This window comes from Ailuropoda melanoleuca, chromosome 15 (assembly GCF_002007445.2).
Source record: "Ailuropoda melanoleuca isolate Jingjing chromosome 15, ASM200744v2, whole genome shotgun sequence".
Classification (NCBI taxonomy): domain Eukaryota; kingdom Metazoa; phylum Chordata; class Mammalia; order Carnivora; family Ursidae; genus Ailuropoda; species Ailuropoda melanoleuca.
In genome coordinates, this window is record NC_048232.1 from 71516581 (window position 1) to 71531775 (window position 15195).

The 15195-nt window shown below is 39.0% G+C and overlaps 1 protein-coding gene across 3 annotated transcripts in view; it reads right to left on the reverse strand.

Annotated features, from left to right (window-relative positions):
- IGF1 (insulin like growth factor 1) overlaps positions 1-15195 on the reverse strand; it is a 76952-nt gene that overhangs the window by 57315 nt on the left and 4442 nt on the right. For all 3 annotated transcript variants that reach the window (XM_019795530.2, XM_002915454.4, XM_011220037.3), the window contains exon 2: positions 14762-14918. In XM_019795530.2, the coding sequence (XP_019651089.1) occupies positions 14762-14918 (157 nt within the window). The remainder of the gene's footprint in view (positions 1-14761; positions 14919-15195) is intronic.

Genomic DNA, 15195 nt, shown 5'->3' on the forward strand with positions numbered 1-15195 from the left:
TATAGGGAGGGAACATTTCTGTCTTATCCAAGCTTGGGGTTCATGAGTGCTATTTAATGGGTCCTCACACACAAATGAGAAATCTCTTTGAAGGCATGGGTTCGTCCTCTCTTGGGTAGTGCTTAGCAGAGAATAGGTGCCCAGTCAATGCTATAATTAAATAGGTTAGTGCCATAATTTTACTTCCATACATTTTACTAAAGCTCTGAATAAAAGTAATGAAAGAAGAATTCTAATAAAGAAACAATAGCTCTATATCCAGTTGGATTTCTTAAAGGATTTTAGAGAATTCCATGAAACAACAGTAAATGTTAGTTTTGGAAAAGGTCTTAGAGAGTATCTTGTCAACATTCTTTCAGTGGGTAGAGTGCCAAGGAGTAAGGGATGTTGCATTAAAATTCTGTGGATTAAGTCTAAATAAACTAAATATATAATTGTGAGCTAAGTCTAATACCACCAGTTGAACTGAATATAATCAAGAGGTGACAGATACTTAAAGCTTAAGGAAAATGTATATGAAAAAAATGTGAAAACTATATCTATGACTTATTTTTTTCCCTCTGGAGAACTGTGAAAAGAGATCATAGTGACCCCATTTCAGAAGTCGAATGTCATGGTTCAACTTAATATTATTGTTCCAATGGAAATAGGTTTTGAGACTCACGGGACTATTCACCAAATTTACCAAGTCATTTAGTGGTAAACCTCTGAGTAAATCCAAGATACCCAAAGTACCTCATTCAAAGCCCTCCCTCTTTTTTCTAATGTCATTCAAGGAAAAGAAGTTATAAACTGTCCCTCTCTTACTTTTACCTGCCTTGCTGTGGGATGAGCTCTTTCTAAACAAGCACGTCCTTTAGCTATCTGAACTTTCAGTGATGGGTTCAGGTTAGGGAACTTGCCAAGTTCCAGAACGGGTCTAGTGAAGGCTTTCAACTGGGGACCCAGCTGCATCTTTGCAAAGCAGTTTTAAAGTTTACCCTTCATCTTCCAATAGAAGACAGAAATCCACTTAACTCAAAACCATTTCTTTTAAATTCCAATAGCAAACCTAATGGAACTAATTAACTGAGAGTCATAAGAAATAATACTAGAACCTGGCTAAGCATGACAAAGGAAGCAATTTGATATGAGTAAAACACACATTTGTCCACTCAATGCAATTAGAAATATTTTTTTTAAGGACACTTGCTTGGCTGTTCTTATAAAATGTAACTATTGAAAAAGAAGCTGGCAAGATCTGAAGGACTGGATCTCAGTTCCTGGCCCCAGTGATGGGTTTGGAAATTGCAGCCACAGCAATTAGGAGTTCCAATTTCCAGTTCACAGAAGGTCAGGCCTTGGTGTTATCCTTGGAGCAGTTCTATACTTCCTCCCAGGAAAGGTTCTACCAACCTGAAGGAACTGGGGACTTGATATGGTTGAATCAGCATATATATTGTTAATGATCAAAAGCATGTTTGGCCCCAACAACACTTTTCAAATATTCTGTGGAAGTTCAGCTCTGACTAGCTTGTGTTCTCTTTCTTAACTGATGAGTCACCAATCGACATGTACCTGTTATTCCCTATGATTCCCTAGACCAGGGCTCCTCATATCCCGATGTGCATATGAATCCTCTGGGTATCTGTTTTAAAATGCAGATTTTGTTTTAATTGGTCTGGAGTAGAGCCCCTGATTTTGCATTTCCAGCAAGCTATCAGGTTGTTTTGAGTAACAAGGCCTTAGTCTTCACACACTAAACTCTATTTTTACTATGTGACATGTGTGACCCTTAGAACGTTTGTTAAACCAAATTTTCCTGTCATAAACAAGAGACTATTTCTTGCCACTTTCCATGGTCTTCAATAACTTCTGGTTTCTTCTAAGAGACTTCTCTGTTCTTTATTATTGCCATTGTTTTTTTGTTGGGGGAGCATATTGATATCATTTATATTGATTGAAATCAATTACTTGGTAAATGACTTTAAGACACTAAGAGATCAGTGCCTACTTCAGAACCAGCCAGAAGTGAGTCCTTCTGTGTCTTTAGCTTACACAGCATAGTGTTTTCATGAAATGTTACTGAACACTTGTCTGGCTTTTCTGGTAAGGGAGATTTCCATAATTGCATGCAAAGCACTAGTAATCTACAGAAATGCCAGCCAGATTTGTGGCACTAATACCTCTTACAAGTCTTATGATTCAAATGACTCAGGGCCCACAGACTGTCTATCTTAAGGTAAGCCTGAAATGATGCTTATTGTATGAGTATGTCATTGATCTTCGTAGAATCTATCCCCAAATATCTGTTCCATAGTTGGAGGCAAGAATCAGCAAAAAAGAAGGAATCTTTGGAAAGCCAAAAACATCTCTACACCAAATTGAGAGAATGGAATTATAAGGTGAATGCAATTAACTGGCAGTCGTGTCTATGCCGAAAACATAATCATCCCTTTAATAAGGAACATTTGCTGTCCTTGACAAACTCACAGTGAAATGGTTGAATCCATAGGAAGGAACATGCTGAAAATGGTTTCAATATGATTCTGTTTTTTCACTCAATAACCATTGATTGAGGATGTCCAGCCAAAAACAATGAGAAAATGAGCCAACAATAGTCTTACCCTTTGACCATATTAGATATAGTTGCAGCTGAAATTTGTTATATGTTTCAGTAATAACAAAGCATCCATATGGAACAAATATTTGGCAGTATGGCAGCTGATGAAACCAGGAAAAATTAGACAAATTATCAATCGCTTGCTCCCAAATTACCCCAAAAAGAAATTAGATCCATTTTCAGTAGCTTTGCTTTCAAATTTCTTCATTCCATGAGTCACCACTACCTTCTGCCAAACTAAATATGTCTATGAACGGCTGGAAACTTTAATGGAAAGAAACATAAAACTCAAAATACGTAGGAAAATTTAAGCTTCTTCATGGAAGACCTTCATGGAAGACTAGCAAGTCAGGAATGCGTGGAGACAGAAATAACGCATCGACAATACCTTTTGTTTTGGGTGGCTTCTGAGTTAACAAGCAATACAAAATGCATAAACTAGGCAACCGGCTGACATGACCTAAAATTAAAGGTATCTCTAAAAAGAAATTAGCTCTTTACTATTTTCTTTTAAACCTCTAATCAATCAAACTACTAGAATCTATGAAGATCCATAATCCTATAGTCACGTTCATCAGATTTGGAATAAAGAGACTTGATGATGGGTGATAGAAGTTGGGAAAAAAAAGTTTTCTGGTTGGTTAAGGGCTCAGATTTTCAAACACTATTCTAATGCATTACACCAGAAGTGACTGACATAGCAGTTCTGAGTTGCTAGTACTACCTTTATGTGAATTTACCAAGGTTAAGTTTAAAGTGTCCTCTTGTGCAAAGAGCCCTGGTCTAAGAGAGGTGACAGAATTGCAGTTCTGGCTTTCCCACTAGTATACTTTGTGACCTCATGCCCATTATGTTATTTCTGGACCTCTCTTCCTTTATCTGGGAAGTGAGTATACTGAATCAGATTGCTCTATATGGTTCTTTCTAGATCTCCAATTCTTCAATTATGTTGTGGCAAACAAAAATTACTTATTCTCTGAGGGCTGGTGCTCCAGCTGTTATACCTACCTTGGGGGCTTATTTGCCAAGGATATAATTTGTTATGTGCCTTCCCTTGACTACCATCACTCCTTTTAGTCTGAATATCTCAGATGAGATAGAGAGGAACTGCGTGGAGGTTCTGTTTGTAAAACCACTTCCACAGGTGGAACCTCTTTGTGAAGGCTCTTTTGGTAGACCTTGAAAATTCTCTGTTGACTAGAATTAGCTCACTGTTGAGCTAGGAGAAATTTTTACTGGGGCAATAGTGAAGGGGTCCCAAGAAATGATATCTCAAATAGGCTTTTTTATTTTATACCTTAAATCTCAGATCCTTAATGGTAGCAGTAGCAAATGGAAAGTCACGGGGGTATATTCTGGGGACTGATAGAAAGAAATAGGTATTGGAATGACTTTGTTAACGTCAAGTCAAGCAGTTTTATTAAGTGCCCAACACTGGAGGCTATGGAGGACAGAAAAAAAAAAACACCTTGAAACTTTATTTTTCTGAAAGAGCTCAAAATAGAATGAAAATTCATGGCAGCAGTGACCAGTACTTGATTGTGAGGTTCAAAAGTGTCTTTGCTAAGTCAAATATTGTGTCTCTGAGAGCTGTTGGATGTGAGCCTCTGAGATAGAAGAACCACATGCCACATGGTCACTGGACCATATGGTGATAAAACTCAATTTTGATTCCATCAAAGCCATGCCTCCCCCCCCCAAAAAAATTCAGTTCCCCTAAGTCAGGGTGAGATAAAGAAGCAGTTACACTGGGCAACCTGAGAGTGCACAGATACTTTTTTTTTTTTTTTTTTATTCTACAGAGACAGAGACAGCCAGCGAGAGAGGGAACACAAGCAGGGGGTGGGAGAGGAAGAAGCAGGCTCATAGCAGAGGAGCCTGATGTGGGGCTCGAACCCATAACGCCGGGATCACGCCCTGAGCCGAAGGCAGACGCTCAACCGCTGTGCCACCCAGGCGCCCCACACAGATACTTTTCTGATTAGCGAGTACATTCCCTCTGCTGAACGCTGCATTTTAAGGCTGAGCAGAAATCACCAATAGCCGACTTGGGAGAATGGAAATCTTTTGCCTACATGTGAAACCTCAGTGACTACCTAAACACTTTGAGGAGACGGACTCTTTAAGCAAGCTTAGTGTGTTAACATGATAGGCTCTGTCTTTTTTTCCTGCTTTCTGCAATGAGGGCATGAATAGTAATACTGGGTGAGCATTCTGAAAATCCATTAGTTAACTCTTGGGCAGTCTAAATGCAAAGTGATATGTTAATAGAAGTTACCAATATACTTTTCATTTTAATTAATAATTTTGAGATGATACACTGCTAAATTAACTTTTCTAGATTATAATTATTAAAGAACAATTGAACTAATAGGTTAATGTCATTAATAACTGAAGTTGAACCACTGAACTAGATTGTGGTGATGATTAGAGGGACAAGGCAAAGCATTCAACTCAATCAATTACCAGTAACATATTTGGATGGCCCCTTAGGTTTTCTAAGCCTTCTATAGTTGAGCCTCAAAGCAAGTCTTAGGTGTAATATTTTAACTCCCACTTTACTAATAAGGAGAATGTAACACCCAAGGATATTAACTAACTGTGCCAAGGGGGAGAGGTGCTATTAAGTAGGGGAACTGGGTGAGGCTCAAATGTGGAACTTCTGGTTTCCAATGTAATACTTCATTGATCTTCTTTCTGTTTTCTGTGGGGGTTCTTTCTGGGCAATAAAATGCCTCTATTGATATTTAGATAAGGAAGACACAGAAGGAGTGAGAAAAATTGTGGCCACCATACCTGAGCCAGGCCTTTCATTTATGGGATATTGACAGCTATTTATTATACGATTAAGAAGGAAACGACCATAAATATTGAGGTCATAGATAACGGGCTTCTTTTTCATTTGCTCCAAGTGGTCATAATCATATTTCTAAGCACAAAGTTTTGCTTTACACCATTTCTGCCTTCCTTTACTGCTGTTACTAAAATAAATGAGTTCCATAGCTATAACACAAAATGGAGTGCCTACAAATACCTTCTAGATAGCCTATAAGAAGAGCTTTTTATTTTCAGAGAAAAGTTTTTAAAACCACAGTGAATCTTCTCATTGTTTACTCTGGGCAATGGAACATAGACTCCTGATTAACCAGTGACTGATAATTAGTTTCTCTGTTACTTTCATTCGTGGCTTTCCCATGAAAGTGGCTTCTCTTTTGGAAACCTCTAGTGCAGTAGTTCTCAACTAGGGTGATTCCACATCCTCACCCTGGGGGCATCGGGCAATGTCGAGATGCTTTTGACTGTCATGACCCAGAGGAAGGATACTAGCATCTAGAGGGTAGCAGTCAAGTATGGTGCTAAACATTCACAATGCAAAGAAGAGCCCCACCCCCCCAATAAAAAATTATCTGGCCCAAAATGTCAATAGTGCTGAGGTTGAGAAACTGTTGCCAATGGCACTCTGGGGGAGGTGAGTCGGGAGTATGAGAATGAAGTAGGATTTAAAAACATCCACTTGGTCTCACAAAGGGGCTGGGGCTGGGGCTGGGGGCAGTGAGGAAGGAGAAGTGAAGAGGCCAAAATCTATAGTATCCTCAAATCAGTTTAATACAGAATTCTAACTGTTGGTGCTCCTTTCCCCAGTTTCATAGATAATCAGGAGTTGTTGGCTGCATGTGGGTTGGCTCAGTGCAGACTTTCTTAATCACTTGCCTCTGATGAAAGAGCCATTTCACCAGGGTAAATGGCACAGAGGTAGTACCATCTTCCCAGCAATATTCATAGAATTGACTCTATGACTAACCTGATTTCAAAGTTTAAAAAGACCCTCCAATAGCCTTTTTAGTACCTCATAAAGACCACAGATGAAAGAGGAAAGTCTGAAGAGATTCATAGAGTATTTGCTTGGAAGGCTGCAAAAAAATCAGGTGTAAATTTCTTTTGGCCTGGGGCCGTGAGAGAAATCTCCAGAAAAAAAGCTGATCCAACAACTCGTCAGACTGTTTCAGATTTTCCAGGAGCACAGCTTTGCTAAGTCATTCCAAAGCAGCTCTACCCAAGTTGACATTGGAGAGAGTGACCAAAGAGTCAGAATAATATAATATACAATAATAGTCTAAATTATGACCTTAAGTGGACTTGGAATGTCTAAAGCACATCTGAAGGTTTTGTGTAATGTATAAGAAAGAGGCAAGGAATTACTTTGGTTTGTGCAAATTTCTACAGCAAGGGAAAAACATTAAACTTAAGTTTCAGGTGAGTTTATTGGAATGAGAAAGCCACCAAGCTCTGTATTCATTTGGGTGAGCTTGATTGGAGGCCTCTCCCAGGCCATTTTAACTTATCTGGTAACTTTGACATAGACATGGTTCATTGCTGCCAAAGGCCAAACACTGCATTGGAATCAGAAGAGAGCATCAACAGTATCTTTTTCTATTTCTGCCACTAAGTAGCAGTGTGACCTTGGACACATTACCTGTTTGTGAGTTTCATTCTTGATGTTTGACTATTTTTCAAGGGTTTCCAGGCTTGTAGCAGTCTTTATTTTTACTTCCTTTGAATAATCAGGTTTTTTTCAGAAGGAGATATTAGAGAGATGTATACTTGATCGATAATCAGGTTCTTGGGTGTCTTTCCAGGGGCTTCAGCGTGTTTTTTGTTTTTGTTTTTGTTTTGCATGAAAACCCTATCCTGTAGTCCTGTAGTATGCCTGAGCATTAAATGCAAAAGGTTTTAATTTAAGAGACTGTGTGGTCTCTACTGGTTGCACAATTTCTCTTTGTGTCCGTGCTGCTGCTGATCAAATATTGCAAAGCCATTAATTACCTTAGGACAAATGCAGAGAGCCACGTGCAAAAGTTCTGGCCAATTGCATAAAGCAATATGCCAGATATAAAGTAAGTGAAGGGTTTTTCTTGGTATTTAAGGTTCAGTGAAAAAGTAAGAGGGGCAGTTATGCCAAGAATGAAAAGCCAGAGCTTGCCAAGTGCTTCTTTAAGTGGCTTTAGCCAATATGAGACTAAACAATGCATTAAATAGGCATACAACTTACTGCAGTTAAGGAATTGCATGTCAAATAACAGCTCTTTGCTGTTTTAAACATGATCTCACATATAGATAAAGACAAACAAAATGCTATGTTGTCATCTTCTTAGCCTAACAGCTAATAAGGCCTGAGGATTTGAACTTTCCAGGCAACCAGAAGTAATTCTTTGTGATGTAAGAGCTTGCTGATGTTTCACAGAGAGGTATAGGATGGAACACTGCCAGGGCAGCAGCTCAGTGCAAGAATGATTTTTTGCCACCATGGTTGTCAAAGACATCTGGCTGAATAAAAGAGCAAAGGCTTTGTGGCCCATTATTGAGAACAATGAGAAATCTACTTGAGAGAGATCTTGTACCTGTTTTCAGTGTCTGATTCTTTGTTATAGGCTGTGAAATGGGAAGGAAGCCTGCTAGAGGGATGAGGTCGGCTCTTAACAGAGGCCCTGAGGAAGGCTGGCATGGTATGTGACGTCTGAAAAAGGTATATGGTGGCCCAGGGAACTTGAAGAATACCAAAACTCTCTTCTGGATCCAAAATGCCTAACTTACCAGCCATGTAAGATACGAGACATCCAAAACCAAAAGTGTCAAACAACTGGTTGAGTGATACCTGCACAGGTGGAAGCCTTATATCCAGACACCTGTCTGCTCTCATAACTCCTTCCATGGTTAAGCTGGAGAAGCTTCTTCCTCCTGGCACACTATCTGGATTATGGAACCTGTGACCACCTCTCCTTTACCACCTCTCTCCCATAACGCCCAGAAAAAGATTCCTGGTCCAAATAAACAGCCCTTCTTCAGTTGGTCTTTGAGAAAAACCAATAGAAATAATAGCTGCAAGAAATGAGGTACTTGAAGTTTGCTGGCAGAGAAGGAAAAAAACTTGAAGTTGGCTAGAAGAGGAGCTCCCCCAGATCATACTGCATATCTTGGTGCTCACAGGTGAGCTACAGTGTTTGGTCTGAGTAGGGTCCAGTCTCTTGAACAGCAGCAGCCCATAGTCAAAGACTTTTCTTGTGTACCCTGAACAAATTCAATTAGTATTTCCTAAATTTTTCTGGAAGATAAAATGTAGGGTCATCACATGAATATCTCCCTCATGCCTCCTTTCAAGGAAGTGTTCAGAATCAACTGGGTTTACTCTCTCTCAGAAGAGGACTGGGATTTTTGGAAGCATCTCCCTATGCCATAACATTTTGGACCTCTAAACAATGTAAATGGCCAAATGAACATGCTTCTTGGAGACAAGAGACCTTAACTTTGGTTCTAGATCCATCCAGTGAGGTAAGTCACAAAATCTCAGTGTCTCACATTTCTCATTTGTCCTGAGAAGCAATAATTCTTGCTTTCCAGGGGGTAAAACCAAAGTGAGAGAGCTGATGCAAGTGGATTTTGAAAAAGTAAATATAGTAGTCAAACGTAAGACATTCTTCTTCCTACTGATATTGCTATATGCCTATTACTATTAATAGGTTTTATCAGCTACCCTTAAGGAGATAAAATGAGTGTATAACTAATTGGGTTGTTCAGATACCTCAACCTTTGCAATAGACTGCGACTGGCCCCACAAGAGAGTAAATAAACACTGCTAACATGCATATGGTGCTTACTATGTGCCAAGCACTATTCTAAGTTAATATGTTCTAATACATTAACTTATTTAATCCTAACACCAGTTCTATGAGGTAGGCCCCACTTTACAGATGAGGAAATTGAGGAACAAAGAGGCTAAGTAATTTGCTCAAGGCCACCCACCAAATAAGCTAGAATTCAAACTCTGAATTATTGGCAATACAGACCATGCTCTTGGTCTTGAACCATTCACTCTTCTGCTGCTTATAATTCTCCATCAGGGAGATGGTCTTAAAGAATATTAAAATGTCGGGAAAATGCAAATTATTTTCTAATTTTGCACAGAAGCTATCACTTTTTAAAGCTGTCCTTTGGTTGCATAGACTGGTCCACTTGGGCATATTTAAAGAGTAGTAGCAAGCATTTAGGGTCAATATAAAAACTCATTACTTTTCTTTAAGAGTATCTGTGGCCTATTAGCTTAGTGGTGCTAATGAGGCTGGGGCCATAAGGTCAAACCCCACATGTGCCAATTAATTTCAAAGAGAAAAGCTTTTCCACAGCCAGAGACTGTACCCTTAACTTTGACCAGCTGTCATACAAATGCATGGCTGGGGGTGTAAGGGGTACCAAGCTATGGAATATGAATGGTGTAGCTCAAACCCAGCCCCACTCAAAGCTAATGATGTATATCTTTGAATGCCCTGAACTATAGGCTGGCAAAAGGTGGTTGGCCAAGGTTTAGAAGCCTACAGATTCTTATTTGTCCCATCTGATTCAATAAAGGGCAACTAAAAACTGACCTACTCACTTGTTCTCACATCCAAGAGAGTGAGAAAATGTAAAGATGAGAACTGTCAGCTGGTCCTTCCTCACAAAGAAACATGGCAATCTGCTTGCATGAGACATGTGCTCCTTTGGCAGATGACCTTCGTGTATTTGGTCCTGTCTGAGCTTCTATTCCATTCCTGAGGGGTTGGAACCCAGCTTAAAACAAAACAAAACAAAATAAAACAGTAGCTGGCTACACTTTCTTTAAGTAGGTGGAATCTTCTATCTTTGGGGGCAAATGGAAACTCTTTAGGGAAGATAAAGGACACTAAATGTTCTTTGGTCACTACTTAAATCTAAGGTTCCCCTTTCTTGAATAGCATCAAATCCTTGTTCATTACAACCTGGACTACGAGTCTGTTAAAGTTAGAAGAAGTCATTTACTTTAACAAAATCCCCTTGTTTTATGGACAAGGACATTTTGACCCAGGAAGTTTAAACGCCTGCCAAAGTCATACACTAATGAGTGACAGATCTGGGAGCAGTTTTCTGAGGACTATATTTCAAATGAAAGAAGCCTGAGTTAATAATAATACCTAGATCTAGGAAGGTTGTTGCAGTCAATAACAAATTCATTGCAAAGTTTCACTTAACCTCCATAAAGTGGTATGTTTTAACAATGAAGAATGCCCTTAGTTTACTCAGACCTGTTCTTAATAACTATGCATTGGAAGTATGTTTTACAAAAGCTATAAATCTGTGATAGCTGGAAGGGTATCCAACTTTCTTTTCTAATTGATTTACTTCTCCTTTTTCCCAGACCGCTGAGGTAAAGCATATACAGTTTATTTAAGAGACTGTTTATAGACTCTTAAAACTAAAAAGGACCCCAGAAACTTGCTTTCTTTTGGTTGCTCTTAATTGAAACCATCCAAGATGGTTGGTTGTCTGTCAATTTTTTAAGTATCTCCAAAGAGAGAAATTCCACAAGCCCCTAAAGTACATGTTAAAACGGTTAATCACCATGACTGTCAAAAAATTATATCTATCGCAAGCTCAACTTCTTCTTTTTCACTTGCAGCTCTTTTCCTCTTGCTATGTTTCATGCAAAATGAGGTTATAACAAGCCCTTCTCTATGAGAGCTCCATCAATCTGGCGAGATAATAGCTAGCTCTTTCCCAATGTGCCCCTTCATTACGCCACCATTTTTCTCACAGGACTGTGAGAGCACAAGACTGGCTGATACCTTCTCTTACTGTGATGCATAGGGAAGAATTAGTAATTAGCTCTTCATTGGAACTTTCATTTCATAAAATGTCTGGGGAAGCTGCATTAATTATAGAGGAACTGTTCCACTTATGCTGGAAAAATTGTTCACAAAACAGATAATCTAGAAGTTTGCTTCCACTGTGTTGTAGTGAAACTTGTGCTTATAGAGAAATATGAGCTCATTCACACACTGGGTCAGTCTATACAAAGTAAACATTAAATTTTTTTTTATTCAGAACTGTTCTGTTTCTAATAGGGTAAGAAAACTCCCCTTGTTAAACATTCTGACCTGACAAAAAAGATAAATATGGAGGCAATTTTCTTTTAGATGTTTTAAGTTCAAATGAAGATCAGAAACTGCTTTTCGCTATTAAAAAAAGAAAACAACAATGAAACTATACTTTCAAAATGGATTTGAAGCAGCTTAACATAAAAGGCACGGCCGCAATAAAACTTTGAAAATAAGGGTAAAAACAATGAAAAGAGTTAACTGACTGGGGATAGAGGTGAGGAAGACTGCTTTCCTCTAAATAGTATTTCAAAGACCCATAAATGCTTAGAACTGACTTCTCCACACACACTAAATCTCAGGGGACAAAAAGGAAACTCAATAAAATTTGTTGACAACAGTTAATGCCTGTTAGAATAGTTGGCTCAGACACAAAATGGACCATCGGTGTAGCTTGGGGATGATGACCAAAATGTAGCATCTAAGTCATTGTTAGTATATGCCATATTCAGTTGAATAAAAGAAAAACAATTTTATTCAATAGCTGGGTAAATAGGAGATAAGAATTATCCAAAGTACTTGACAAACCTAATTCTTTATGGTTTAGAAGACTAAGATCCCAAATAAGTAATTCCACTCCATTCAATTGGATTCAATTCAATTCAAGCTTGTCATTTCAATGATCAAATATGAGCCTCTACTGTATCAGTCATTGAGCTAGATACTGGGATTCAATGGTAAATAAACATAGTCTTTGGCATTAAGGAGCCCATTGAGGGGGTAGATCCTGGTTAGATGATTTTAAATGGGACAAAATATTCAGGAAAAGCATAAAAGACTATAATCTATTCTCCTATGATTATTTTTCTCTTATGACACTTGATAATACTTATGTGTATTTTTTTAATCTCCTAACTAGACTATGAGTTCTTTGAAAGCAAAGTCAATTTCTCATTCATTTCTAGGCATCTCATTCATGCCTAGTACAGTGTCTGACATATAGCAGATGCTCCATTGAAGTTTTGAATTAAAAAATTTAAAGAGGCTAACTTCTCTTGGGCAAAAATGATTGTCCAGTTGACTAGAAAGTTAACGAGAATACTTTTGGTCTATGTCAGACAAAGAATTTACATAAGGCATGGAATTCTACAAGGCAGAATTTATGAAACATAGTCTCAATGACAATACTGACAATAATCACAATCTTTGAAACCACTTTCTATCCAAAGTCATAATCTAAACATCAAAAGTTGCTATATATAACCTTTCCCTTTCAAGTTATTAGAATGGAGTTGAAAAATATTTGCTAAAATTTGATCATTGTAGTAACAATAAAAGAACCTTTTTGGTGCTTTGAAATTGGTTTCCATCATAGTTGTCCAATACTATTAGCTGTCTGTTTGCACATATATCAGTATTATATCACACTTGGGACCAAATCATTATTTACATTCCTGTTTTTCATTATCTAATGCAAACATCACAGGCACAGAATGATCCAGTTTCCTTGCACTGTACATGGAAATTTGGAGCACATCAAGTTGAACAAGACAATTCATCCTGGCACATAACAGAAGACATAACATAATTATGGGCTTGGCAATCACCTTGATCCTTGGATCAAAGGAAATTGCACAAATGGATTATCAAGGCAAAAAAAATCCTCTTGGGCATAATATGTGAGGATTACTTTTTCATTTTTTTACATGTGCATCAGTAGCAGTAAAGCAAAGAATAATGACAACCCATCATTGGGTGATGTTGATGTAACACATTTGCCTTTCACTATATATTTCAAAGGTAAAACAAATCTGCTATTTGAAAAGTACCCACCCAATGAACTTATTCATCTGCACTACAACAGAGAACTGGATAAAACTGCTTTATTGCCAGAAAAATGAATTCACTCTATTAAAGCATTAGCTGGAAAAAGAGAGGGTTGTTTGCCCATTCAAGTAGTAAAAAGCACTTCTCATTCTGTCACTTGTTGTTTAAAGACTATTTGTTGCCAAATCTATGGTGAATACAAATCATCAGTCCCCCATCAGCCTCTCCCTTCCCATCTCCCAGACTCATCCCAGAATGCTATATTCAGGCCCCTCCCCCAGCCTCTCTCCCTCTCTCTCCCTCCCTCTCTCTCTCTCTCTCTCTCACACACACACACACACACACACGCACACACACACACATGCACACGTGCACAGGCACACAGGCAGACACCACCTTCCCTGGGAAGAAGATGAGAAAGACTTGAAGTGTGCGAGTCATCAGAGGAGCTATTCAAAGCTTAGTGGGCAACTGAGGTAAGCTGTCTACACTCGAGTGATAATGAACCTCTAAGAATGATTCATGCTCACTGAGGACCTGAACATCAGTTTCCTGGAACTCTCTAAAATTCCAAATAATTATATAGAATGAGCAATTGGCTTTAAATCTTTCACTGTCCTATAATATACAAGGAGGCAGATGCCTCCGAGGTAGATTCTGTAAGTGCTCAGTTCCCTCAGGCAACATCAACTTATGTTTGTGTTTATTATTTGCAAACATTGACTGGGCTATCTATTTTTTATTGACTGTCAGCTTTTTAATCACCTGAGACCTACTTATGGGATAAGTAACCCCACACTTGTCAGAAACTCTTTTCCAGATGGATATATCACTGGAGAGTCCCAGAGAAAAGCTAAGTCAAAAGAAGGCAATAACAAAACATCAAGGTCAATTTGCATAGAGGACAAATTAATATGGCATTTCAGTTTGCATTCAGAGAGTGCCTGTGTTTTTGCAAATGTGCCTTTGAGCAAAGTTCACCTTCTGTCCCTGGTGATTTCATATCCCAGGGAGACATCTGGGATGTGCCCCCTTAATTCTTTTTCCAAGTCCACCTTACTGTTTTATTACAAATTACCTAGCTTTTAAAACAGGCCTCCATATTCCATATGTTTATATGGGCACCCACGGATCTAGAAAACAAAAACCTCAATTCCCCAGGGTCATTCTGTCCTTTCCTTTCACTGAAAGGAAAGGAATAGTGAGGATAGAACACAATAATTTTGGGAAAGCTCAGCAGGAAGTAGTTAAAAGACAAACTGCTAAGGAGGAAAATTCCATCCTAAATCTGCAAAACCTGCCACAGCCCCGCTGAAACACTAGGCTTACTTTAAGGTGAGGAATCTCAGAGGCTGAGGAGGGCTGCCAGCCACGGGCAGTCATTCAGTTATTCACACACTCCTTGCGGTTGTAAATCCACAGAGCAGTGAGAGGGAGGGCTACTTACTGAAATAAAAACCCCTGTCTCCACACACGAACTGAAGAGCGTCCACCAACTCAGCCCCACAGAGTGTCTCCGGTCCAGCTGTGGCAGAGCTGGTGAAGGTGAGCAAGCACAGGGCCAGGTAGAAGAGATGCGAGGAAGACATGATGTGCATCTTTACCTGCCAAAAAAATAGAAGGATGGTCATGTTTCCTCCTTGGTTCTTGCAAGGGCTGTGGGGGTGAGTCAAAGGTGCATCACCCCTAGCATTCCATTACTGCCATTAGTCAGAACCACCCTGCCCAGAAGTGCAACAGAGTGCATGACGGACCATAGGGTGTTGTGGACTGAGCATGTCTTGGCATCAAACAACCTGTGTTTAACCCCCTTGCCACGTTGGACTTCACTGAACCCCTTCTTTGCAGATTCCTATTGCAATTCAATGAGATAAAATATCT